The 27,178-nt window shown below is 44.1% G+C and overlaps 1 protein-coding gene and 1 long non-coding RNA gene across 4 annotated transcripts in view; one reads left to right on the top strand and one right to left on the bottom strand.

Annotated features, from left to right (window-relative positions):
* Positions 1-2,540: 2,540 nt before the first annotated feature.
* LOC137165191 (uncharacterized) lies at positions 2,541-3,583 on the bottom strand. The gene is made up of 2 exons (XR_010923298.1): positions 3,537-3,583; positions 2,541-2,897 (listed from the first exon to the last, which is right to left on the bottom strand). It is a non-coding gene; the product is annotated as an uncharacterized lncRNA (long non-coding RNA).
* Positions 3,584-3,704: 121 nt separating this feature from the next.
* The window catches only part of UBE2D2 (ubiquitin conjugating enzyme E2 D2), a 46,959-nt gene continuing 23,485 nt past the window's right edge, over positions 3,705-27,178 (top strand). The window contains exons 1-5 of one of the 3 annotated variants that reach the window (XM_067566815.1): positions 3,705-4,062; positions 17,539-17,602; positions 21,264-21,295; positions 21,378-21,455; positions 21,541-21,646. In XM_067566815.1, coding sequence (XP_067422916.1) covers positions 4,039-4,062; positions 17,539-17,602; positions 21,264-21,295; positions 21,378-21,455; positions 21,541-21,646 — 304 coding nt within the window. In that variant the 5' untranslated portion in view covers positions 3,705-4,038. The remainder of the gene's footprint in view (positions 4,063-17,538; positions 17,603-21,263; positions 21,296-21,377; positions 21,456-21,540; positions 21,647-27,178) is intronic. The other 2 variants (XM_067566817.1, XM_067566816.1) reach the window with 2 other exon arrangements.

A 27,178-nucleotide genomic window follows, 5' to 3' on the forward strand; every position in this document is an offset into this window, starting at 1 on the left:
TCTATGTGTTGGTATGGCACCTACCATAACATGGTCCTTATCCTAACTGAGGTCTTTAAGAGTTATACAAATAATTAGGCTTGGGAAGTTTCTTAAGAGGACATCAGCAACCCCTACTACCTCTGTTAATTTCACCTGAAACTGAGGGGAAAGAGAAACACTGCACAAATCTTTGGAGTATTATATCTGGTTCAGACAGAGATCTAGGAGTTCTGTCCTTTTTAGACGTTGTGCACCATTTGTACAGTTTATAATCTCAACAAGTGTTCTGAATTTGATTTGACTCACATAAAGGGGGTTGTATGCAGTGTTGTTGTAGCTCTGTCAGTCCCAGGCTATTAAAAAGACAAGGTGGGTAATAGCTTTTATTGGACCGATTTCTGTTAGTGAGAGAGACTAGCTTTTGAGGTACACAGAGCTCTTCTCCAGGTGTGGGAAAGGTATTAAGAGTGTCATAGCTAAACACAAGATTAAATGGACAGTTTAGCACACATAGCACATATTCTAAGGGCCCCCTCAAGGTAAAAAAGATCTTTTAACATCCCTGTACTCATAAGACAAAAAAGGGCATTAGCAAGTTACAGATTGTTGTAATGAGCCATAAACCCACTTTCTTTATTAAGACTATGATTTTAAAGGGTAATCTACACTTACAACTTAAAGTGTAGCTGCGCCACTGTAAGAGTGCGTTTATAGTCACATTATGTCAACGGGAGAGCTCTCCTGCCAACATTGATGGGAGAACATCTCCCACCGACGTAGCACTTTCCACACTACTGCTTATGTAAGCAAAACTTGTCACTCAGACGTGTATTTTTTCACACCCGAGCGACAAAAGTTTTGCCAGCGTAAGTGCTACTGTACACAAGGCTTTAGTGTCTGGCAAAATTATGAATTTAAGCTCCCAGGCTCATTTTTTGAAGGTGTTGTGCAGGTTTCATTTGAGGATGTAGGTCAGATATAGTGATTGCTTTGTGAAAAGTGTTCACCTCCAGGTAATACGGTGTTTTTTGTCTTTTATCATTTTCCAGTGTGAGCTCATTTGAGAGCATACTGATTGTCTGGTTTCACTCACATACTTGTTTTTGGGACATTTACTGCACTGGAGGAGGTAAACTACATGTTGTGATCATCACGTGTAAGACTACATAATCTTGAAAGGTTTGTTGTGGGGAGAAGGGGAGGTGTTGATCATTGTAGCTGTGGAGATATGTCTGCGGGTTTTGCATCTGTTGTTCTGGCAGGGTCTAGGGCTGCTTTGAGTTGATGTGTTGCGGTCTGTGGGGAGTTTGCTTCTGATAATGATCTTGGAGATGTTGGGGGGATTGTTCGAAGGCCAGAAAAGGGAGGATGTTTCAGGAAAGATTTCTTTCAGGATGGGGTCCCCAGTGAGTATGGGTTGTAGTTGTTAAAAACCCTATCCTGAAAGGGTGTTGAACATTTAACCTGGATTGTGTTATGGGGCCTGTGACTAAGGAAGTTTCCAGGTTGTTTTGTCCAACCCTCCCAGCTTTCTGTGTCAGCAAGAGTAGATTACATGACAATGATTCATCTACCAGCTCACTTGAACTAATGAGCCATTTCCTTAGCTTTGGGTCTCCAGATGGTTTGCAATTGTCACACAGGAGGAGGATCCTTGCCAAGAGAAGTGTCTTCTTCCTGAAGCACCATGGTGGGTCCCTTGCAGAAGCACACCACTACAGCAAGTAGTGACAGGATTGCATGTCTCTAACCAGAAATCATACGCAATTAAGTGGTGAGACCAATAAAGGAATTTGATTTTTTTTTTGCTTATTCAAATATAGTGACTAATATATATATTATTATACTTCAAATGCAAAATAAGTCATGATCATGACTTCCACTGTTAGTGGTGGAAGTGCTGGGATCACAGAGTTGCTACACAATCAGTTAAAAAAAAAAATTAGATATTTCCAGCTATGAGGATGGTTAAATAACTGGAATTGCTGTTTTTACTTCCACATAACACATGCCAAAGCTGAGAAAATGCCTGGAGGTAGCTATTCTTCTCCAAAACTGCTGTTGACAAATTGTCCATTCTGTAATTTAAACCATAACGGGACTTTCTAAACTTTTGAGTGGACTTTCTTTGCCTTGTTAATTGGCTATTTGCTCCCTCTCCCTCACTCTTCATCTCAGCTTCACGCCAAACCTTCTTCTCTCCTGACCTGTCCCACTCCCCACCCAATTCCCTTTCCTTTTCATTTAACTTATCCCCTCCTAAGTAAAAAAAATCCCATCCCCCACCAAAAATCATAGAACATGACACTTGTTGCCATCACCTTGTTCACTCTTGTGTATCCTACCTCTTTCCTCCCAGTGCGTCTGTCTTGTCTATTTGATTGTTAGACAATTCCTGTCCTGAAGAGCTACTACTCTGTGTTTGTACAATGCCATTGATCCTTAAGCACTACTGTAATAAACATGAATTACTGTTCCAAAATATTGTGGAACTATGGTTGATTATTTTCCAGAAAACTGGGTGCTACCTGGCTTTCTGTGTGTATTTAACAGCTCACACTTTGCTATGACCTTGTCCCTTCAGGTACTCAACACCATGATTTTTCAAAATATTCTTTAACTCAACTGAGTGTGGATGCAACTCATGTAAACTACTTTTAAATATCAAGACCTGGGCACACTATGAACATGGCATCAAATGTGCATCAAAGAGGGCAAGCAAGGGAAGGGTGGGAAAAGAAGAGAAGAAGGGAACAGAAGAAACATTCTTGCAGACACTTTCACATTTTGAGGTTGAGTGGCAAGAAATCATGCTGTCTGGAAGAAAAGGTAGTTTCTCAGCCTGGTATGTATGGTGATGAGCTGCAGGAAGCCACATATGCCTGCTTTTCCCTACTGCAGGGTTAACTACCAACCTGGGGAAACAGAGAACAAGAATTATTACAGCCTTTAGCACCTAAGTCTAAAACTGAATATCCCCCTGTCCATCCACCCAAATAGGCCTCAAGTCCTTTTGGCACTGCCTGTGCAGTAGAAAGTCTGGACTTTCACAGGGCTAGTCTCTGTGCAGATGCCCATTACTTCAACAGCCCACCAACTGCTCCTTTCCCCATGGTGTTCAAAGAGACCCCCCCTTTTGATCCCAGTAGGGGTCACTAAGTAGGAGAGTGGGGCCCAATGCTTGAGAGTCAGTGCTGCACGTTACCATTCCGAGCCCTTAGGGGGTAGGCAAGGTGCCCCGACCCTGCCCACCGGCGCCCCTGGGCACAGGCCCTGGCGGGAGTCAAGGGAAGGAACCCAGCGTGCAGAGCTTTTAGCTCAGGGAGCGGGAGCTAGACCGCGGCCGAGAGGAGAGGAGGAGCCAAGACTGGAGACGAGGGGGGCGAGAAGCCCCAGGCAGAGACGGGAGCGGGGGGGAGGGGAGCGGAGAGGCGCGCACGGGGCGCCGGGCAGAGGGGGGGGGCATAGAGGGGTGGGGGGCCCCGGCCGGACCGAGAGGTGGAGAGCCACCTCCCAGCCCCGCCAGCAGCACTCAGTACTGCGCAGCTGCACACCACCAGATCTGTTCTTCCCTGCCAGCCCCTCCACCGGAACTTCTTTCTTTCTCTTATCGCGAGAAGTTACTTCACTGCCTCCTCGGTTCGTATCCTTCCGCTTCCCCGAGACCCTTTCTGGAGAGTTCTGTGTGTAAGGAGAGTGAGGAAATAGTCCCTGTGCTCGAATGGGACCCATCACCAGGTGCTGCTGCCCCTCCGCCTGCCTGCCCCGTTGGTGGTGACTATTGGGATGGTGGCGGAGTGATACAGCCTCGGAGGCGGCAGCGCATAAAGGCCCCGCGGAGTGATGCGGTAGCAGCTGCGGCAGCGAGCAAGAGCCGAGCGGCCGCTGGGGGAGTAGAGAACGAGGCCCATCCGCCGCACCGAGCCGCTCTCCACGCCGCCTCCCCCGCCCAGCAGCGCCGCCGCGCCCCTCCCCCCCGCGAAATAATCCCGAGCGAGTCCCCCGCACCGTCCGAGCCGCGCGCCCCCTCCCCGCACCGAGCCCCTCACACACACAATGGCGCTGAAGAGAATCCACAAGGTAAGGGCCCGTGGGCCAGGCTGGCTCGGGGCGTCGCGCGCAGGGGGGGCCCAGCCTAGCCCGCTGGAGAGAGCGGCTTCATCCCGTTCCCGGTTGCTACTTTGGTCTCCGCGCCCAGGCCACAGCCTGGGGCTGTAGGCCCTGCGAAGGGCCGGGCCGTCTTGGCCTCGCCCCCCGGGGAGCTCAGGGGCCCGGCTCCCGTGTGCAGCGCCGGGGCCGCCGGCTGGGTTCCCTCGTCGCCCCGATCACGGGGCCGGAGATGGCCTAGTCGTGAGGGAGGTCAGGGTGGGAGGCGGCCCATTCCCCCCCTTACGTAACCTCGCTGGCAGGGGCTCCCTTGCTCTACAGCGAGCTCCGAGCGGGTCCCCGCGGGCCCATGTGCGCTGGGCCGCCAGCGAGCTTGCTCGGAAAGAGGCTTCCCGCAGCCCCCGAGTGGGGCTCTGGATCGGGAGTGAACCGCCTCCCGTGGCCGGGGCAGAGAGGCTTGTCGGAGCCGAGGGAGCTGGAGCGGCCCGGCACGGGGCAGTTTTTGCGTCTCTTTGTTGCTGTGAGGCCCGAAGATGGCCTGGCAGGTGTCTTGCCAAGACCCCTGCAGTCTCTCTTACAAGAGAAATATAGGTTAGAGGGAGAGACGAATGAAATAGTGACATCGTAAGAGCAGAAAGCGAAAGCTGAAAACCTGACGATGAAGGATTGTAGCCAGACTCTTCCAACCGCCTGGGTGTTGTGGACACATTTTAGGTCAATAACTTTTCTTGACTAAAGAAAACTATTGTTAAATATTGAATACTTTGCCTTCAATTAGGGGTTTAGTGCTCACAATACGCATCCCCAGTAGCTGATATTTGTAAGGGTAAACAAGCAGAAAAACTTCTAGATCTCGTCTATAACTTGAAGGACACAAACCCAGCTTAAAAAAGATTAGTTGGTAACATATCTGAGGCAGAACAGAATCCTTAATTGTATGGTTTCTGCATAGTCCACAGGAGTAAAAAGTGGTAAATTCATTTTGATCAGTAAAGTTAAACAAGACTCTAATACAAGGAATAAAAATGCTGAGGAAGAAGATGGTGTGTTTTTTTTGGTCACTCCCAGAGCAGAAATCCTTTTAGGATCTGAGTAAGGCCCCAAAAATCTCCTCTATGGAGGACTTGTAAGGTGCTCCTCAGGAGTTTTCTTTTGAGGCTGGAGGTAATTCCTTTTTGTAGGAGTTGCCAACTAACCCCATGCACCTGAGAAGGACTTCCTGAATTTCAGGGTAAGTTTGCTTTTGTTTAACTTCAGTGTAGTTTGTGTGTGGCATTAATAAATACACTTATTTGCTGTATTAAGTGTGTACGTTTTCCAACTGGGAAAAAGTACCCAGTAAGAATTTTAAACCTTTTAGGGAGAAATTTAGCTTTAGTTTAGCTTTGTAACTGACATCTAATAGATGTTTACTCTGCATAAACATTTTGTCTGCCCAGTTTCAGATTTAATATTTGCTAATCTAAAGTTACACTGTATCAGATTCTTGAATCTGGTAGGCGGTGGTATCTACTGAAGTCTCCTAATCTATTCCTCCCTTTTAATCCTCTATAACAGTGGCTCGACTCCTGAAAAGGCGGAAAATTTGTCTTGTATACCCCAAGTTTCACCTCACTTAAAAATTACTTGCTTACAAAATCAGAAATAAAAATACAAAAAGTGTGGCACACTTACTGAAAAATTGCTTGCGTTCTCATTTTACCATATAATAAAATCATTTGGAATATAAATACTGTACTTACATTTCAATATATAGTATATAAAGCAGTATAAACAAGTCATTGCATGACTTTTTAGTGTGTATTGACATTGCTAGTGCTTTTTATGAAGCCGGTTGCAAAACTAGCCAAATACCTAAATGAGCTGGTGTACCCTGGCTTGATAACCACTGCCTTATAACGCTACCAGGTTGTCTGTTAGTGGAGGGTGAAGGGACCATAGTTGTCAAACTGAGTAATGGAATACATTTAGCTAGTCATAATTGTGCTATTTATTATATGTTACTGCTGATTTACAAGGGGTATCATCAGAACATTGTCACTTAACATATCTGCAGGAAAATACACCTCTTTGTAGGCCAGAAATGTCTCCAGACGATTGTCTCCTAGTCTTTTTGCAGGAGACTGTCAGTTTCTCTTGTACTCTGAAAAACATTATAAGAAATTCTTAAGTAGCCATCTCCATACTACTTAATAAAGATCTGCAAAGGATAGCTGTCCCAGAGTAGACTATTTAGGAATCTTTTGCAGCTCTGCTTAATTGCCAAACAAATAGCACACTTCCCCAAAACAAGATCCAGCCCTGAATTTTGAACTTTTAGCCCAAGCCCCATATGTGTAACCTTCCTTTATGTTTTCAACTGTGGATTACTTGTTTAGATTCTAACTCAAAAATTAGATAAAATGTGTAACTGGTGGCTGATGTGGATATCTTTGGGGCCATTTCTGCTCTGATGTGCCCAGCAATAGATTTGAATTGCACATGCAGACTAATTTTTTCTGCTGTGATTGCATGGCATTTTTAAGTGTTCAGGAAGCTTTCATTTAATGTTTTTGCATTGATCAAATTAAAGTAGCTCATTGAGTACCAAAAAATACCACTTTGAAAAAAGCTTGTAAGCTTAAGATTTGTCTACATGGGGAAAGTTATTGGCATAATTATACCAGGTTACCTATAGCAATATAATTACCCCATGTGGATCTGTACTTGCGGGATAAGAGTGCCTTTTTCTGGTGTAATTTGTTGCTTTAGCAGAACTTTCCAAGTGTCTTAAGCTAACTTGGAAAAAGGCACTCTTCTTCTGGAATAAGACTGTACACATTGGAATTATACCACTATCATTAGCTGGTAATTTGCCATATTGAAAATAATTGTGATTTTACAGGTACGCTATGCTAAAGGTAGCACTGGGTATACACAAGTTCATTAAACTGATAGGCCTATCAAATACCATTTGGATTAGCTTTGTTTTTAACCGGGTTAAATTCCAGTTTAATTGGTATCATTTCAGACTACACCATTCTAGCACCCATGTGGACAGCACTAAAATAAGTGGTTCAGACAGTTCTCCCCCAATGCCCTTGTGGCCTTCTCAGTCTCCCAGAGTCCACTGCCTCTGCTGCTTTGTGCCAGGAACTGAGAAGTACCCAGAGGAAGTTGGCTATAGCAATAGCGGGAATGTCATGCAGAACACTAGTAGGCATGGCTAGTGTGGACTTCACCATTTGTACTAGGTATTTGGTTCAGTGTTGAAGTCTATACCTAAGTGGTTAGGTCATAGCATGGCTTAATCACTCCACCTTTACTTCTTTGTGTTTTAACAACTCAAGGCCTAAACAAGTTTCAGACCTTGTAACAGAGGGAAGACTGACACTGAATTTTCTTAATGATCCTTTCATCTGTTTGCATTGGGTACTGGTACGGTGGTTGCTCATGAATGCTGGTTTTTTATGTTCCACGATAATTATAAGAATTTTGGGGAAGGATGGGATACTGTAACATGACTGTGTAAGCCTAATGTTGGCCCTAGACAACTTGTGTCTCAATGTTTGAAAAATGGCTATGGCACATGTACTGTAACAACGAAAGCTACATATAACCTTTTTTATCTAATATAGGAGACATTCCAGTAGAGTAAAATGCTAACTTAAAACAGCGTGGTGGTGGCAAAATCCATCCCTTTGTGTGGGAATGCCTAAGCCACACATTTCTACAGAATTCAAGCTTTCATTGAAAAAGTTTCTAGCCCTTTAAAATATCTTGACACTTAGGCCATGTCTATACTGCTTTGCAGTTTGGACTGTGGGGTGTGAATAGCAGTGTGCACTGAAGTGCTGATGAGTAACTTCTGTGTTGATGTTGCAGGCACTGACTAATGCAGTAAAGGTTAGTACTTTGCATTAAATTAGTCCAGCAGAAGCAGTGGAGTTCTTCATGGAGGAAGACCCTCCCTTAAAAAACCCCCTCAAAGCTTGAATAGCTAATTCTCTCACACTTTACTAGAGGACAAGCTGTGAGAAGTGGCTAAAGCAGTTCAATAGACTTTGTGGAACAGGGTAGATAAGATGAAAGTTTCTTAACTATGTTAATAAATAGGGGTATCAGTCTTTGTCCTGCAGGGAGATGTTCATTAAGGCACTGTGAACTGGGATTTGAGATATCAAGGTTCAGTGCCTAGTTCTGCCACAGAATTTCTGTGTGACCTTGGGCAAAGTCAATTTGTCTAATTTGTCTTTGTCTCAGAAGTGGGGGGTTGGATGACTAACTCACTAATGACTGAGGTATTCTAATACTGTGGGGATGGGAGTTACAGAAGTACCTACGTGTGTCATCCAAAAGTTGAAGCCGCTGATCAGTTCACAGGAACAGAATCCTCAGATTCAGGTCATATCAGAGGACAAAGCAAAGTTGCTTGAAGTCTGTCAAGCGTTTAGGCACTTCTAGAGGGTCTAGTATGAAATCTGATAGAGGCCAGGTCTCTATTAGAAGGTGTCCACAGGAGAAACACTTGGTTTTGGAGTTCTTCTGTATTCTCTAGTCAAAGTAATAGATTTGTGCTTTGAAGAAACTTAATCCTAAAATAGATGAGGTCTTGGAGAAATTAAAGGATACTAGTCCGATCTCTTAGGTTGTGTTGGTCTGTTTCTTGCAGAAAATCTTCCTTCAGGTTACACAAGGGGCAATTTCAGCAGACTTTATCTGCATGTCTGCTGGCTCACATATCTAGAAACTTTGGAAAGCACTTCCATCCCTGTTGGAAGAGGCAGATCTTTAGACAAACCTGAGGGTGTGCTGGAGGACCCCAAACCAATCAGAAGATCCAGAGTCTCCTTCCTCTCCACTATCTGGGGAACACTTTTTTCCAACTCCTTCAGGCAGGGGAAACCATTTTGCTTGTCGTCTTGTTCAAAGATACGTTTTGCTTATTCCAGCTCACGTGCTTCTTCATGAATCCTTATGGGAAACTTCTTTCATAAAAGATCTTAGGCTATGTCTACACTACAGAAATTTGTCAGCATAAGATATATTGACCTTCAGCCACCAAGTGGTGGCTGATGTCCACACTGCTCTCCTTGGGTCGGTGGAGTGCATCCTCACCAGGATCACTTCCACCAACCTAAGGGGCAGTGTGTGGGCGGAGTGGAGAGAGCCATCTCTCAGCTCCCGGCTGCCCCCGCCCACTACCGATCCCAGCCAGGGTGCAGGGACTTCCCAGCTCCCAGGCAGCAGCTGAGACGGGGGGGGATGCTGACAGTGGGATGCAGCTGGAATGCCAGAAGGGCTGCAACTGCCCAGCTATGAGCTCGGTCACAGGCGGCTGCAGCCCCGCTGGCACCCGGGATGCTGGCAAGCCCTGGGTGGCTTGCCAGCATCCCGGAGCAGCAGTCGCCTATGGCTTGCCCCAGCTGGGAGCCTGGGTTGCCCAGGCTCGCAGCCAGGTGACAGCTGCCTGCGACCCGCAGCTGGAGCCAAGCAGCTTGCGAGCCGGGCTCCAGCCTCCCCTTCACTAGCGAAGCAGTGAAATTGACAGGTATGACAGCCCCTTCACCTCTCTAAGGGGACATAGTGTCTACACTGACACTGTCGCCCTATCTCTGCTGACAAAAGTCCTATGCCTTTTGTCAAGATGGTTTTATTTTGTCGACAAAACAGGGCAGCTTTTGTCACCTTTTGTCGACAAACTCTCTAGTGTAGACCAGGTCTTAGGCCTGTTGAAAACAGATATTATAGAAGTGATGCCTGAATCTTACTAAGGGAAAAGATTTTTATTCTAGTGTTTCCTTATCCCTGAGAGGCTCAATAGTCTGTGTTGTCTGAATCTCTGCAAACATATGAAGAAATCAAAATCCATGTAGTTTCTTTGCAAAGTATAATACCTATATCCAACCCTAAGAACAGCTTTAGGGCATCTCTGCTCTGGGGATAACTTACCAACATGTGGAAGAAAGCAAAGGCTCAAGTATCAGCTCAGATTCAAATTGGACAACAGTAACTGCCAGCACCAGGGCTACCATCATAACCAGAGAACAGACCCACTGGTAACTGAATAGATTGTATTGAGCTAACTCAAGCACAGATCGCTGTGGCCACTATGCTTTATTAATTTAAATTTTCTTGTCTTCACACTATACTCAAACACTTTCACTTGCAGTACCGTGTGGGTACTTAGTCCACAATTCCAGCTCTGCTCCAGAAGCAGTGCATTTTGGGAGACTTCACAAGACCACTGATGTATTGTGGGACAGTAGTGGAAGGACTAGGTGAACCATTTTATCTTGTCAGAACACTGACACCAGATCAGTCTGTACTGGTAAAAACATTAACTGGTTACTTAGACTTTAGTTCTATTAAAATTCCACACCAAAGGGAGACTACATAAAGCTCTGGGCACTTTTGACATGTATTGAGACTCTTACAAGCAGATGATAAAATATAAAAACTGACCAAAGCAGCAGTACTCATTATAAGCAGTAAGTCTTGTTCTCAGAACAGTATGTCTGTATGGAAGTAATCTGTTCCTCCCACTCCTCCATTCTGGAATCCAGCTCCAAAGGCATCTGTGGGTATAGAGTAACTTGGGGCAGGGGGAATAGGATATTTGTTATATCCTCAGCCTATGGAATGTAGGGCTTGTCCTGAACATGTCCACAAACTGTCAACTAATATTCAATGTTGTGTGGCCAGGCAAATGAAATAGTTTCTGTAGAAGTAATACAGATGGTCCCTTATCTATTCTTTCCAGAGAATAAGTTTTTCTGGAAATTGCTCTGACCAGTTTTAAGGTAGAGGCAAATGTCACTATTCTATATTCGTCATACCGGTAACTTTGCCTAAACATCACACTTGCCTAATATTAAATCCTTAATGAGCGGCTACTCTTTACTAAGGCTATGTGGGGGAAAAATTAGTTCTTTTGGATGCATAACTTTAAACATCTACAGCCACTAGTTTAATAGATCTTATTAAAGTGAACAGTAACTCAAGTATTGTATCTGCGGGGCTAAAATTCAGTGAGACAAAGCTACAGATGAGGGTGAAAAGAGAACTTGCTTTATGTCCCATGCGGGATGTTTCATGGAACTTATGAGCTATGACAGCAGATTGTAAATCTCCTGTGGTTTATAGTACGTAGTACTTTAAAGCTTTGCTGGCAAAGCGATGGAATATAAAAGTACATTGAAAAGTAGGTATGGTTATTAACTGCTAGGCACATGCAGAGCTTTTAACTGCCATGAAAAATAACTGTTTCGTGACTCTTACAAATAGTGCATTCTGGCAAAGCCAACAGCTTATGGCATTAATGTGGTTTTAGTAGCTCAACTGGTGGACCCTGTGACTTAGTTTAAGGAGGACCACCACTGTTATATTTTTGCGGCTTGGGATAGGACTGTACTACTGTGGGTTAACTTGCAGAATATGTCTGGTCTTTTTCTATCCATTCTAGGTAAATACTAACCTTGATCAAACTCTGTTTTGCAGAAGCTTTGAGGCTTTAATTTAGGACTTGGTTCATGGAGTCTCTTATAGGTGAGCTGGCAGAACTTGAAACTAAATTCCTCCTGGAAGCTATAGGGGTCTTATTATAAAGCTGAACAAGATTGCAGTCAATTCTTAATCTGAGTGTGTTTTACACATAGTGCAGGTAGACTGGTAGAGCTAATAACCCTCAAGAACCATTTCGGTCAGGAATTGGCTTTAGAAGTAGTGTCAGCAAGATGGCAGACTTCATGATTCATTCAATTTGGACCAAGGTGCATAGGAATTGTGGGTGTTTTAGTGGGTCTTGTAACTCATGGATGTCTCTGTCATGTGGTGACAATTGATTTTTGTATCATCTGACACATAACTGAGTAAAGTGCATTGTGCATCTCAGGAGCTAAGCTCATGCTTGATTCAGGACTACATAACATTAATTTTAGGTCATGGAAGTCCAAACGTTTTCAGAGTTGAGAAGTCAGTGACATCTAGAAACAAAGGATGCACCAATTCTAAATTCTGGAATTTTGCTGGAAGTTCTTTTAAGTGTGGTACACAATGTTTTCAGAAGGCAGCCCACTTGGTGGGTGCACGTATTTTTGGCACACACTTAAGAAGTGGGCCTGCCCCAACACTAGTTTCACATGCAATTGTAACTGCATGGGCAAATGCAGCTGTGCCGAATCGTGGAAAAATTAGTGGAAATCAAACTGCCAATGTGCCGGTACCTAACGATTACTAGTGCCTTTGCTTTGCCAGCAGGTTTTGTAATCTTAGTCTCTTCAGGATTCAAACTCAATCAGCTGCGTACTGAGGCTAATATGACCTGAACTCTGAAGAGAATATTTTGTGGAGGTTAATTCCTCAAGTTTGTCATTCTAGTGCTTCATGAAATTTGCTACTTTTTTCCTGAAACAAGGCCTGAAATAAAGGACTTTGGTTACTTCTACCAGGTTCAGTGAGTTTATGCATTAGATTCCACACAACTCTTCGGAATGTCTGGTGTACACAGACATAGGTCTGTAGACCAAACCTGAACTTGCAGCTTAGGGTAAGAGTTGCATCATTAACATAATACATAAATATGATTTGATTGTTCTGTTGAATCATGGCTTTCCTTGGGAAACTAATACGCAGAGCATTGTTCATTGTGAGAGTTCCTTTTTAATTAGAGGTGGGGGAAATAGCATCACTGTGGTAACAGCTCAGCTTCTAATGACAGCCATAACTGTACCCTGTATCCTCATCTACCATTCAAAATATACATCAGAAAATCTCACAAGTCAGCATGACAGCAGCAGACTTATATATGGTGCCTAATGAGTGCTGTAGTGAAACTCAAAACAGCAACTCCGCAAGATGATATAGTATAGTTTGGAAAAGTCATGTGACTTATTTATACAGTGCATTGGGTGAACAGGTTTCATGCTAAAACTACAGCTTGTATGTGGAGCTTATTGCCTCCGCTTTATAGTGGTGAGGCTATGTAGTGGGTTCCTAGGCCTGTAGTGGGGTTGTGAATCAGAAGACTTATTGGAGTTTTCACATACAGGCCATAAGGAATGTAGCCTGTGAAAGAGGTGTAGTAGTCTTGATCCTATGCGTAGTAGGGGTCCAGCAATACAAGTGTATAGCTAAGATGGAGCGAGGGGGTTGAAGAGTGGTAAGAGGGAGGTCTAGTTTAGGGTAGAAGATATGGTTGGGGAGCTGGAATTTTAAGTACTGTCAGTCCTAGCTTTAGTTTGGTTTAGTTACCTCCATTCAAATAATGACACTATTATGATGTAGACCCCCGTATCACTTTAAAGGTATCTGTCTTTAGTCTTTATTTTGGGTTACTATCTACTTGAAAGTAAGATAGTCAGGGTTGTATGTTTTGGGACTGGGGTCATGTGGTATCTTCACATACAGCCTAAGGGTCTGGACAGAGCACAGTGCCTGTGTCAGGGCTGTCTGCAGTAAAGGAGGCCTGAGTAGCTCAGGCTCTCAGCTAAACACTTGAGGTTTGAGGGCTGCTTCTGTAGTTAAAATGGCTGGGGCAGAACTGGGTGATGCTGCTGCTATTAGGTGGTGGAGGGATGCAGTGACTAATGCTTATAGGGCTTGATGCAGGGCAGCCAACACTACATTCAAGCATAGGTTCTTCTGCTGTAATGGTGCATAAAAGGGCCTCTCTTGCACAGAATGACAGGCAGTGGGCTTGCCACTGCTTGTTTTCAGGCTGGCTGGAGCCCATGCTCTCAGTCCAGTCAAGGAGATAGAGGGATGGGAATGGGACCTCAGCTCCATGCGACTCTGGAGTTGTTTTCAGACTGCCTGGTGTGGGAGGGGTTGGGTTATCACATAAGTCCTTTTGCTGGGGTGGATTGGGGCTGAAGCATCACTCTTTCTGAATGGGCACAAGTTCAGTTGATGAGCATTGCAACTTGGAGACCCCTGGTAGGGATCACCTATGCAAACTACCACTGCCCCAAGCACAAGTGGATCCATGGGGGTCCCTATGTAGGGATGTACATACAATTTAGGATTGTCTTAATCCAATTTTGGAAGCAGTTAAACTGTGGATTACTTAAGAACAAGATCTGATCTAAAAGCTTTTAGTTGTCCACTGTGTCTAGCCCAAGAGAGAATTCTTGTGTTGCAAAGTCACAGTACAGAAATGAAATAGCAAGTAAATCTAAATAAAGCTTCACTTACACACCTCAATAAAAAGATTTGACCCTTAATTAAATGTGGACTTTATTAAATTGCCTCCCAACCTAGAGGAGGTAGGGGATAGATGGGGATTTTAAAACTTACTCAGTTTAACTTTTCTAATGGTATTACCTATAGATCCATTGTGGGCAGTTACACAGCAAACTTTCCTCCCATTACAGCTAACTGTCTTGATCCTTGCTCTTCAGTACCACTGTTTCCTGTCAACCCTCAAATACTGTCTCTAACTATAGATACTCTAATGTGGGTAAATCCTACTAAGAACCACTAAAACTTTCCATTTTGATTCAAGGCCTCTCTTTGAGGCTTGAGTATTACCCTAGTTGGCTGTGATATGGGAGGTAGAAGTTAAGTCCATAAAGGATTTATTTTAGAAATCTATTCCAGTGACATTTATAGAGGAAACGTGCATAAACAGCAGGTTAGTGTAACTAAACTTTGATGGAACTGTTTAATGAAATATTTCTTGATTTATTAGGTGACTGGTTTCAGTTCCATTATAACTAAAAATTTAATCGTGTCAGTATGGATTAGATTAAAAACCCACAATATTTGTAGACTTGCCAGAAACTTGCAAATAGAAGGCTCTTGAAACTGGGATTCCATATGAATGCTCCTTGGGTCATGCTTCTGTTCCACTCGTTCTCGGGTGTTATAGCCTGAGCAATATTCAGCAGAAGATGACTTTTATTCTGTACAGTTTGTGGAAAACGCTAAACAGCAGAGTTAGAACTGAATTAGTGGGAAAGGCCATCTGGGTGTGAGCAGGAAAGGAAGCTCTGTCTCCCCAAGCTTGTTGTCGTCCAGAAGGCAGTAGGAGAGAGTCTGATGATGCACTTCTGTCAGCGGTAGGAGGTTGGGAGTGCCGAATTCTTCAGGCTTTGGCATAAGAAGGAACAGAAGTTCCAAGGGGTTCCTTCTGGCTGGGGAAGACTGACTTCTCCTTACACACACAGTGAACCCCGTTTGTGGGGGAGGGTGGAGGGTGCTGGATCTCGTTACCTGTGTAGGCATAATCTACTGGCTAGTAAGAAGAATGTGGTAATATTTCAAATGGCAAATAACTTCATGTTGCTTATGTAGTATTTTGTGCAATGAACCAATTCTGCCAAAAGTTAACTAAAAGCACTATGCCCTAACCTAGAATTCTCAAAACCACCTTAATGCTGTAATCAGAATAGCTAATTTATAACACCTTGAAGGTAAGGAGTTCAGTAAATACAAGGAAACTCATAACAAGAACCGCTTTTGGCACTACACATCTCCAGTCCACCTAATATCTAGCTCATAGCCCCTTTCATCAGTAGTGCTTGACAAAGGAAGTTATCTATCCCCATTTCACAGATGGGAAAGCTGAATCACAGGCAGCATGAGTGGCCCTAGGTCACCTAGCAGGACAGAGGCAGAGTCAGAAATAGAACCCACATCTGAGTTCTAGTCAGTAGTTCTGTCTACTAGGCAACACTGTTTCCTGCTTAAACCTCCCGTATTCTGAAGTGTTTGAGACACTTTCTCGTACAGAATAAGATGGCTATGAAAAACAAGTGGGACCAACTTACTAACATTTGGGTTAGCAGTGATAATCGATTACTTACATAAAATATAAACCTCTATAGTTACATATGACGAAGTGGGTTACAGCCCTCAAAAGCTTATGCCTGCAGAAATTAAATTTGTTAGTCTTTAAAGTGCTACAGGACTCTCGTTGTTTTTGTTGTATACAGACTAACATGGCTACTCCTTTGGAACCTATATAGTCAGTCACTTTTGGAAATCTTCATAAAGCATGAAGCTTTTAGAATTTTGTTTTTTTGATTTTTTTTGTTCTGAAATTCAAAATTCTATAGCTATGTAAAACTTGAAATTCCTTCAGAAATGTTCTGAGCCATGGAACACTGACTCCAGCATAGGCCTGGTCTATGCTAGAAAGTTAGGGTCAGCAGAACTACTTCACTTAGAGTGTGGATTTTTCACATCCCTGGATGGTGTAGTTAAGATGACCTCAGTCCACACATAGACAGTGCTAGGTCAGTGGATGAATTTTTCTGTTCACCTAGCTACTGCCTCTCAGGAAGGAAGATTATCTACACCCTGATGGGAGAATCCCTTCCATTGGCATAGCTAGTATCTACACTGAAGCACTCCGCTGCTGTAGCAGTAAATGTAGACAAGCCCTATGATTGAGACTTCAAAAAAGGGATTCTTCAGCCTAATTTGACCATTGGGCACTTAGTGTACACTGTAACTTAAAAAAAGAAAGTAAAGTTGCTCCTCAGCAACTCCATGCATAACACGTTTAAATTCTGAAGATAACATTCTTTCCCTAATCTATGGGAGTGGAGGAGATTGGGCCAGCAAAAAGGTATCACTGTCCTTAATGCTGTAGAGCATGCAGGGACTGAACATAGTTCAGCATATACTGAACTAATAGCTGCTGATCACTACAGTAGAAACAGGCAGGTTACTTGCATTTCTCTGTTCCTAGGCCATTTTTTACCCCCTGTGTAAAAGTCTGATTTTGTGAGTTCTGCTGTGGATTAAGGCTGTGTTCCTAATTTTGTTTTTTATGCCCAGGCATAAAGAGTGGGATTTAATGCTCTCTATTTTAACTTAGTAAGGCATTCTTAAATGTTCATGATCAGAGCAAATAGCTAAACAGAGCTAACTTGAGACAGGATAATAGTTTTTGGACTTGATTAGGTTCTATATTATCTGAGATCCTATTCCTAATTTATGGATAGGGTGTGGAACAGTAAAGCAGTGGTTCTCAGTCTGTCTACTAGTGTGGACTGCATATGCAGTTCTCTGTTATGTGGGCCGCAGCCACACAATATATATTACCTGCATGGCCCTGAGGATGTCACATGGGCTGCAGCTGTGTGCTGATTGGGCCACAGGTTGAGAATAATTGGTCTAAAGGGAGGTAACAGAAGTACAGGGAATTTAAGGCTAAAAAGGAACATGGGGTCTTATGAATATGTTGGCTGAAAGGGAGGCTAGTTCAGCACTGCCTACAGGGGACAAAAGATGGATGTTGGTGTCATAAGTGCAGGTTTTGGTTAAACTTCAAAATCAACTTGATTTACCTGGTGAGGCCCATTTCTTCCCTTGTGAAGTTCCATTTGAGGTTTAGGAATGCACCACTGAGGGAAAAGTGCTGCTGAAGTACTGTTGTCAATCTTTTGTGAGAGGGGCAAAATGTGATTTGATTTTTTGGATTAAGTGAAACATCAACTGTCCATCCATTTTTTCTTTTAGGAGTTGAATGACCTGGCACGTGATCCCCCAGCGCAGTGTTCAGCAGGGCCTGTTGGAGATGACAGTAAGTACTGCCTGAGTAGTAAGGCATTAGACAATATTGGCAATGGCCTCCATTTTCTTATCTCTAAAATGGGAATCCTAACTAACAGGAGTCGCCAGCCCCAGGAAATACTTGTAAAGGTTTCACTGAATGGAAGATCCTAAATAAATGTTAGATATTATTCCATATATACTTCCAGATACTACCAACACCTTAATATTTTCCTCCTGATACCGTGCAGATCTTCCAGTCACTCTTAATTATTGCAGCTCTCTATACTGTAGACATCTTAAACTCTCTTTACCCTTTGTTACATATTGTCTTGTATGAACAGTGATAGATATGCCTTGCTTCTACAGCAGCAGGTGAAATACTGGAGTAGCTATCAGAGTTCCAGCCAAACCAGCAAGGTACCCAGGCATAACAAATCAACTGTTTGTGAACTTATGATGCATTATCTGCCTTTATATAGAGGGTGCCATCAGGACTACAATGTATATAGGAGCGGCTTTGAACTAAAGTTGTCACATTAAATGTAACCCTTCATAAAATAATATAATCCTTGCACAAGATACGTGACAAGAACGTTAGTTTAAAAAAACCTAAAGAATTAATAACAATGCAGTGTTGTAGTCTGATACAAACTGCACACTCCGATTACCTCTACTTTAGCCTTGAGGAGGACTACATATCATCCTTTCTGAGGAAGAATGTGAGGCCCATTCTTTCTGTGGTCAAAAAACATAGATGCTAAAAGAATCTACATCCTCAATCTCAGCATCAAACTACTGTTGTATCAAGGGTCATGCTCACTTTTTTATATAAAAAGGGGAAGAAAAACTAGGGGTCCACCATGTGTATTAAAAACAGCATGTTAACATCCTAGGAGTTTGACTTCTTCTGGGGTTCTAAGTTAACAAAACTTGATAGAGTGAGTGATTAAAGATTGTTTTCCCTGATGACCAAATCAAAATGACAAGCTAATACTTCTGGTGTCCAGTGAACTGGGAAACTGCCAGCACTGTACATGAGCAGATGGTACTGTGTGAAGTTAGAAAGAACTCAGGATTCAAATACCCTTACATGACCTAAATGGAACCTGTAACCTTTGCCTATTTCCAGATCACTCAGACCTGGCAGAAAAGATCATCCCTAATGTTAGTGCGCTCAGTTCCCTACTTCTTGCAAAATGTGAAAAGAAATCTCTCTCCAGCATATGCTTGCAGTTCAGTTTGCTTCTCCTTGGAGCTTTATTTATAGCGTTATTAAAGGATTGGTAACATGGGAGTGCCACTCCACTACCATGACATAGTCATGCATGCCAACTTTTCGGGTGAAATGGTTTTATTAGCAGAGTTGGAATTGGAGAGGGAGTTGGGACCTACATAGGTTTATAATGGAAAGCCAGCTTCAGACTGAAATGTGTAGAGACTACTCTCTCCATCATAAGACTGCCAACTCGGTGGTTCTTTATAAACATGCAGATCAGATTTTTTTCATAGTTATACCATCTTTCCTCCTGAAAATCTCAGTGCCCTACAAACTACATATCGGCATCTTTTGTTCACTGCTGAAATGTAGTCATTTTGCCCCCAAAACACTACAAACCAAAGAGGGAAAGCAACTCTTCCATTAACTGAGAAGCTTTTTATCTCTGTTCAGTGGTTCTCAAGTCGTGGTTGGCTTGTGGCCCAGTCAGCACACAGCTGCAGCCCATGTGACGTCCTCAAGGCCACACAGGTAGTGTGTGGATGCAGCCCACATAACACACAGAGAGCTGCATGTGCAGTCCATGATGGTAAATAGGTTGAGAACCACTGTTCTAGTTAATATACGCAAAATCTAGTCCGTTCCCAAAAAGGGCAAAATGTAGGCTCTATATCTCTGACAGAATTAACAAATCAACCATGTGTCCAGTCCAGTTGAGTAGACTAGGTAGAGTTCTTTTCTCCACACCCTTGTTAAGCTCGCAGAAAGCTTCTGCTTGCACACTTGCTGAACATCTACATAAGAGAGAAGGCTTCCTCTTCTGCGTGTGAGCTTTTTTACAAGGCATTCCTTACCCTGTAGGAGGCTCCTCTTTAACCACCCCTTCTCCCATTTTTGTATTTTGGAACAAATGAAAGGCCTGGGCTTTCCTTACAATCAGAGGCTTCTCCCAGTGCTCTGCCTACAAACATGCAGTCGCTTGGGGCCAGTACTTTCTAAATTGCATGTCTAATATTAGACTCCTAAATGTGTTCTGAAGCTCAAAAATGCTGAACATCCCACAGTTCCTATTGGGGTGACTTGATTAAAATCAGTAACTTAAATAATTGATTTTAATCCTCATTTAAATCAATGAGCAGGAAACCTTGATTTAAAAAGCTTTTCTGCACAACAGACTAAGAATTTTGGCAAAATGTAAATACCAGCATTCATTCCAGTATAAAGACTGAAAATATATACTTAAATATATAGTATAGTATATACATAAATAAACTTTAATGCAGTACATGATTTTGTGATGAATTTATGAAGCTTGAAGTTTGGGGAAGTCTCTGCAGTCTGGGGAAATCTCTAGGTTGTGACTGGCCATCAAGGTTTACAAATGAGTTCTGAGCCCAAAAGGGTTGAGGCCCACAGACTTTTTTAGCAGTCCTTGTATCCTGTGTAACTCTAGACATTCTACATAATATATAACCAATTAGTGAAGTGCATAATCTTAACTCATTATAAATTCTTTGATCTACTGTCAATTTACAGTCTCTGAAATCAGTCTTTCATATTCTCCTTGTACTTTTCATGTTGGTCATTGTCTTTAAACTTAGACCTAGATCCTGCACACGGACCCATGCAGCTGACCTTTATGCCTGTGTGGAGCCCCATTGTGCAGGCATGTGCCTTCCCCTACCGTTTCTACACATACACATCCAAAATTGGTCTAGTTTCAAGATTAGGGCTCATTTGCTTCATATAAATATATAATATTTTTCTCTTGTTTAAAATAGACATTTATGAAAGTCAGAAGTATTCTAAAAAATTCAAGCATGTCCAAAGTAGGAATTAAAAGGCTGTAGTAAACTCGAGGATTACAGTTGTCTGAATCTTGTATTCTAAGGTGTTACCTTTACTGATACCAAGATACTAGAATTAATACCTCTGTATCATTAAAACTGAAAGTTAACAAAAAGCACTCATTTTTAACTGTGTAGTTTAACTTGTGTAGTAAGTTTCATTTTTTGCCTGTATGATGTCAGGCTTTTTTCTTGCCCAAAAGTTCCTTTATAAAATATCTAAAGATTATTCACTTTTGTAGTGTACAAAAAGTTTTTAAAAGCTAGCTTAAAATCATGTGAACTACCCCCATGTAGTTGAATATTTGACCTTGATATTGTGGTGTTGGATGTGTGGCAGTGTAGATTTGTACTGTAGCATAATGTGTGGTGGCTTATAGGATGGGCATGTGGCTAGGTAGATTTCTAGGGATTGTGTTGCTGGTATGGTATTAAGTATTTCAGCTCATGTAAGTGTGGAGTCTTGGGCCTTCATGTAGGAATTTCTTGGCTTACTACACTCTACCCCTTCTTCAGTAGGTTTTTTACATATGCATACAATTTACTGACCAGTGCTTTGGTGATGACTGCAAATACTTGGTCTTTAAGTTTAGTAATAATAGTAACTTGTGTTTTCCTCTTTTCAGTGTTCCATTGGCAAGCTACAATAATGGGACCAGTAAGTATATGAATTTTACATCTCACTGTAAAGAACCCTTGAAATTGATTCTCCTCTAATAATGATTCTTTTCTTTTAACAGAATGACAGTCCCTATCAGGGTGGAGTATTTTTCTTGACAATTCACTTCCCAACAGATTACCCCTTCAAACCACCTAAGGTGAGTGGCTTGTATAAAATCTGTTTCGTGTCATGTTGTTTATCTATATCAATGAGCCTAAACTGAAATTTCCCCTCTTCTTCAGGTTGCATTCACAACAAGAATCTATCATCCAAATATTAACAGTAATGGCAGCATTTGTCTTGATATTCTACGGTCACAGTGGTCTCCAGCACTAACTATTTCAAAAGGTAACTAAATGAGCATTGGAGGTAACCTTATTTTTGTTAAATTATTGATTTGGATGTATTAATATGGAAAACTGCTGCATGTCTATTACTAATTACTCATGTGATCACAACTTGTTAGTCTTGTAGCCCAACTTCTAGCTCATTATTTAATACCATGAGTGTTGGATATACTGTACATCTAGAATCTTGACCATAGGAAGACAGTATTTCAGTTATAACAATGGGCCCAGGATTTATCCCAGTGATATAAGTAAAGGTAACTGTCTCATAACCCATTCTCGCTGGTCTCTACTTTGTTCAAATGCATTTGAACAGTGAACTAATGTTTTAGGAGTTTAAGCATGTGAGGCAGGGAAAATGTCTGTAGTGATAAGTTGTCATACCACACGTGACCATAGTATTCTTTGGCTGTCCACCAGAAACGATAACTGTAGAGAGAAACTAGCACTTTCCTGCATGCTGATGAGATGCAAGTCCAACTCTTGAACAAAAATACTGGCCACGTCAAGGGCAAGAGATGTCTCTGTTGGTTTCGAGCCATGTAGTGTGCTTAGCAATATGACTAAATACCATGTGCCAGATACATATTCTTTTGTTTTCTCTCCATGGGTAATTGCATATGCAGTGGAATGTCTTGTTTTGGTAGTCTTTTTTACTTGGAAAGGAATAACAACTCATGGTGTATAGGTGCTCTTCTAGAATAACTTGTATAGCCATATATAATAAAACAAGCTGTTAAAATGAGACTACTTAAATCAATTTACATGAGTAAAACATCTTAAAGCAGGCTTCCTTTATTCAGAGGAAAATGTGCATACAGGCAAACTCTTGTATCTTAGTGGGGCTGAATGATAAAACCATGGAGGCATGGGTTTGCTCAAATCACATTGTTGAGAATAAGAATTTGTTTTGGAACAATATACAGCCCTACATGTCCTGAAAAATCTCATCTTGGTATGTCCTATTTTTATGACAGTGGGCCACACACAACGGCATAAATGGCTTTCTCTGAGAGTAGAGGATCTTAATTTATGAAGTATTGGGCATGCAGTATCTTCTGTTAAAGGGCCATTCATGTCCAATTTGATAGAACCTTTCTCTCCCAAGCCACTACATGGGTTTCCAGGTTCCCATTTCCCTTCTTCCTGGATGTTCATCTAATGCTGGTGGTGGTTGTCCATGAAGGCAGCTCCTGTTACCTCTTTTCTTGTATAGGAAAGGTTCCTAGTGGGGGCAGTTAAGGTGGCTCACTTCAGCTACTCTATCATATATAGTGTGGCCTTTAAGAACCTGTACATCTGCAGAAGCAGTTCGAAATAGAGCTAGTACCATGTGACTTGCCAGCTAATCAGGTATCACTGCTAGTGCAAGAAGCTGAAAGTGAAGCGGTTACTGCTGTGAAGTGAAGATCCAGTATCAATAGAGATCAATATCTTTGACTGTCAAATTAAGATACCAATTTCCTTACTTACAAGTTTCTGTAGACAAAGTCATATCAATGAAATCTATCAAGGCGTGGAAGAATAAGTAACTTTGATCACCACCACACAGTTTTTTTTATGTACTTTACCACACAGTGTTCTCCAAAGCAAATACACTTTTCTTTATGTGGGGAAGGTTCTAAGAGGAACAATGAGCGAAGAGTATAAATAGCATATATAAAATAGAAAAAAGGAAACTAGAGAAGCTGGAAACAAAACTGTTAAAAGCAAAGTGTAAGATAACAGGACAACTGAAAATGGCTGTTTATGTATAATATATGGTATAAAATAAAAGGAGGCTGTCACAGCTCCGGTAAAGCTTCCCATGCTGTTTGGATCCCCACATGCTGGAATTACACACTTCTTAAGCTTCCTGGGTCTTGATGGGCTCCAGCCACTGTCTTGGGCTCCATATTCCCTTGCACACTTCCTCATACAGACTGTCACTCTTCCATGGAAGTCGGTCCTTCAGGTCCAACAGCCCTAGTTTCTGTACTGACCCCAAGATATCCCAGTAGCTCAAGTTACACCCTTCACAGATCCAACCTTTTGATCAATCTGGTTTACAGTACCTCTCCAAGGGCACGTAACTTAAGCACATAATACACAGGCTTTGCAAAGGTTTGTTACACAATTATGCCTTATATTAAATAGTACAAGAAATATAGATGCATACATGAATCTGTTTATATATTTCCCTTCCTCAGTTTTTTCACCACTCAGTTATTCTTTGGGACTTGTCAGTCTTCTATCACTCCTACCCTCCTGCAGATTGCTTCTCTGGAACATGACATTTCTCTGGTCTCTTTTCCCTGTTCTCCCAAAATTGCCAGCAAGATCCTATGTTTAATAATTTCCAGTCCCCTTTGTCAAGGGACCCCTGATCAGCATCATCAGGTACCGTCCCCCACTAGGTTTAGTTATGCCCTCCTGGAGTTCAGACTTAAACTGGGGATCCCTGATTGGTAGCCATCTTTGTCCTAGGGTGCCTCCATGTGACTAGAGACCATCATGAGTTAATGACTCTCCAGTGTTAGCCCTGTCACTACCCCTTGGAAATTCAGCTAGCATGGAGGTAAAAATACAATGAGCATACAGCCCCACATTCAAAATGGTATGATAAAGAGCTCATCTCAAACTGGAATTCATAAATTTACCCAGATTCTCCAAATTGTCATACAAGAACAAACCACTAGCCCACTAAAAATGAGGCAGTGGGAAATACTAGCTTTGCCATTTCATTTCTAAATGCCAGTTCTATCTTGGAGTGATTGCTCATGTGCATTTCAATTTAGGTGTGTGCGCGGCCCGTGCACAGATTCCCAAAACCTTTTTCCCTAGCAAGCCCCGCAGGGTCAGCTCAGGCGCCCCCTGGAGTGCCGCACTCATGTCGCGTTATAAAGGGCACTGCTGACCCCGCAGGTCCCCAGTTCCTTCTTTCCGCCTTTGACGGTTGCTGGAACTTCTGCCACTTGCCGTTGCAAGCAGCAGTCCCTAGCTATTTGCATCTACTAGAAGATTAGAGATCAGTTGTTAAGAAACTATTGTTATTCAAGGACAGTTAGTTGAAACCACTGACTTTGTGTTCAGGGGCCCTTAGGGGCTTTTGACTGGAGCCATTCCAGGCTCCGCGGGCTTCAAGAGCTGTTCCCTCTGCTCTAAGCAGTTTCCAGTTAGCGACTCCCATGATCGCTGCCTCCGTTGCCTCGGAGAGCAGCATCGAAAGGAGAAATGCAGGATCTGCAGGTCCTTCAAGCCCCGCACCCAGAAAGAACGGGACGTGAGACTGAAGGCGCTCCTCCATGGAGGCTGCGCTCCGACCGGCATCCGAGCTGTCCTGGTCACCGGCACCGAGTGTATGCTCGGTGCAGAGCGCACAGCCGGCATCGGCTGTGGCACCGAAGGCTTCGGTGCTGAAGAAGATCAAGACAGCTGGCACCGCCTCCAAAGACTCCTCCCGACCACCGAAGCAAGGAGAGGAGCAGGAGACACCCCAGCCATGTGCCATGGAGGTCCTTCCGGCACTGATGTCTCCTTGTAGGGAGCCTCCCCCGACTCTAAAAGGTGGGGGAGTGCCTCTACAAGGGCCGTCGACGCCGGAGGCGTTCAATGCGGCAAGGGCCCTCATGGCCTTGCCCACGCCTCCATCCCCCCCTTGGCCGAGGGACTTGTGTCTCGGGGCAAACCCACGCTGGGTAGCCCCGGTGGGTGGAGGGACCAACGTTCTCAACCCTCACCCAGACGGTCACGGAGGGCGGAGAGCGCATCCCCTCCGAGCTCCAACTCTAGGTCGTCGAGCGCCTCGGCACCAGGGGCAGTCCAGAGACATGAAGAGCCGGCACAGGGGTGTTAGAGTTGACTCCAGCTCCACCCCGGGGTCGGACTCGAGCTCTTTCGAGCATGGAACGTCGTGACGCTGTAGCGATGTCCGGGAGACACCCCCCCGCCCCCAAGACGGCACCGGCTGTATCAGCACCATCTGCTACTGTGGGAGCACCGGCACCGGGGCTGTCAACGCTGACAGACCCAACGGGGCAGCAGACTTCCCTGACGTGGTCGACGCCGTCCATGCCTCGGGCTCCTCTGGTGTCTCGACCAACGACGACCCAGCTGTCGACGGCTCCAGGGCTTCCGGCACCGACCCTACCGCCACCAGAGGCGACAGCACTGGCACCAGCGGCACCGGCTCCGAGCTAGTCGGCACCGTCGTACACGGCACTGAGCCTGTTGGCACCGAGGCACACACTTGTCCCGACGGCTTCGGCACCGAGCTTCGCGCTGGGAGCAGCGCAATGTCCACGGTCGCAGTCCTTGACGCGTAGCCGCAGAAGCCGCCGCTCCCCCTCCCGTGGCGGGAAACGTAGACACAAGCGGTCGGGCTGCAGATGGAGGAGATCCACTAGTTCGTCTAGTCGGTCTTTCTCCAGGAGGCATCGTAGACATCGACGCCACTCTTCCTCCTCTTCCCGGAGCCGCTCCCCGCAAAGGCGGCGTAAGAAACTGTTTTGGGACTCAGAGCGCCGAGCTCGCCAGGATGATGCCCTGCAGTTACCCGTGCCAGGGTGGCAGCAAGGACCTTGGCACTAGCTGTACTGGGGTCTGTGGGCAGCTCAGCCGGCTCAGGGAGCTGATTCGCTCCATTCTGGGGTGATGCAGCCTCCACCTCCCCCTTCACAGCTGCCTCTGCACATTCCCTCTGATGGGGAATCAGACCCGGAGGAAGGTCCCTCCACAGGGCCCCTCCCCCTGTCCTCCTCTTCATCCCCTGATGAAGGTACTTCCAGGGACCATAAGACACCCCTTTTTGGTTTCAGGGTGCACCAAGAACTCCTTAAGCATGTGGCTAATAATCTAGGGCTACCACTTAAGGAGATGACAGGGTCATGAGTATTGCCAAGGCCCTATGGCAAACGCCTTCCTCTGTTCCGCAACATCCAAGGGAACACAGAGAAAATATTATGTGCCCAAGGAGAACTTCGAATTCCTCTATAGCCATCCGGCTCCAGGAACCCTGGTAGTCGATGCGGCGAATCAGAGGGATCGCCAAGGTGGCCAAGGGGAGTACCCCTAAAGATAAGGAGGGGAGAAAGTTAGATTTGTTTGGCTGCAAGGTTTACTCTACAGCGGCATTACAAGTGAGGGTGACTAATCACCAGGCCCTCTTGGGCAAGTATAACCAAAATCTATGGGCATCGCTGAAACGGTTGATTGCTGCTCTTCCCCCTGATCAGGCAGCAGACCTGGCCACGGTGGCACAGGAGGGAGAGGCCGTGGCCCAGGCAGCGTTGCAGGTGGCCTGTGATGCGGCCGATACTGCCAGCAGGGCGATGGCTTCGGCCATCGTCATGCGCCGTTGTTCTTAGTCCAGACGCCTGTAGCCATCAGTGGAAGTCCAGCAAGTCATTCAGGACCTCCCCTTTGAAGGGTCTGCCCTCTTTTTGGAGAGGACGGATGAGAAGCTGCATGCCCTCAAAGATTCGAGGTCCACCTTGAGGACCCTAGGGCGGTACACCCCTCAAGCAGCAAGACACCAGTCTCGCCCACAACCTCA

This window comes from Emydura macquarii, unplaced genomic scaffold (genome assembly GCF_026122565.2).
Source record: "Emydura macquarii macquarii isolate MOO-44397 ecotype Brisbane River unplaced genomic scaffold, CSIRO-AGI_Emac_v2 contig_2768, whole genome shotgun sequence".
In the NCBI taxonomy this organism is placed as follows: Eukaryota; Metazoa; Chordata; order Testudines; family Chelidae; genus Emydura; species Emydura macquarii.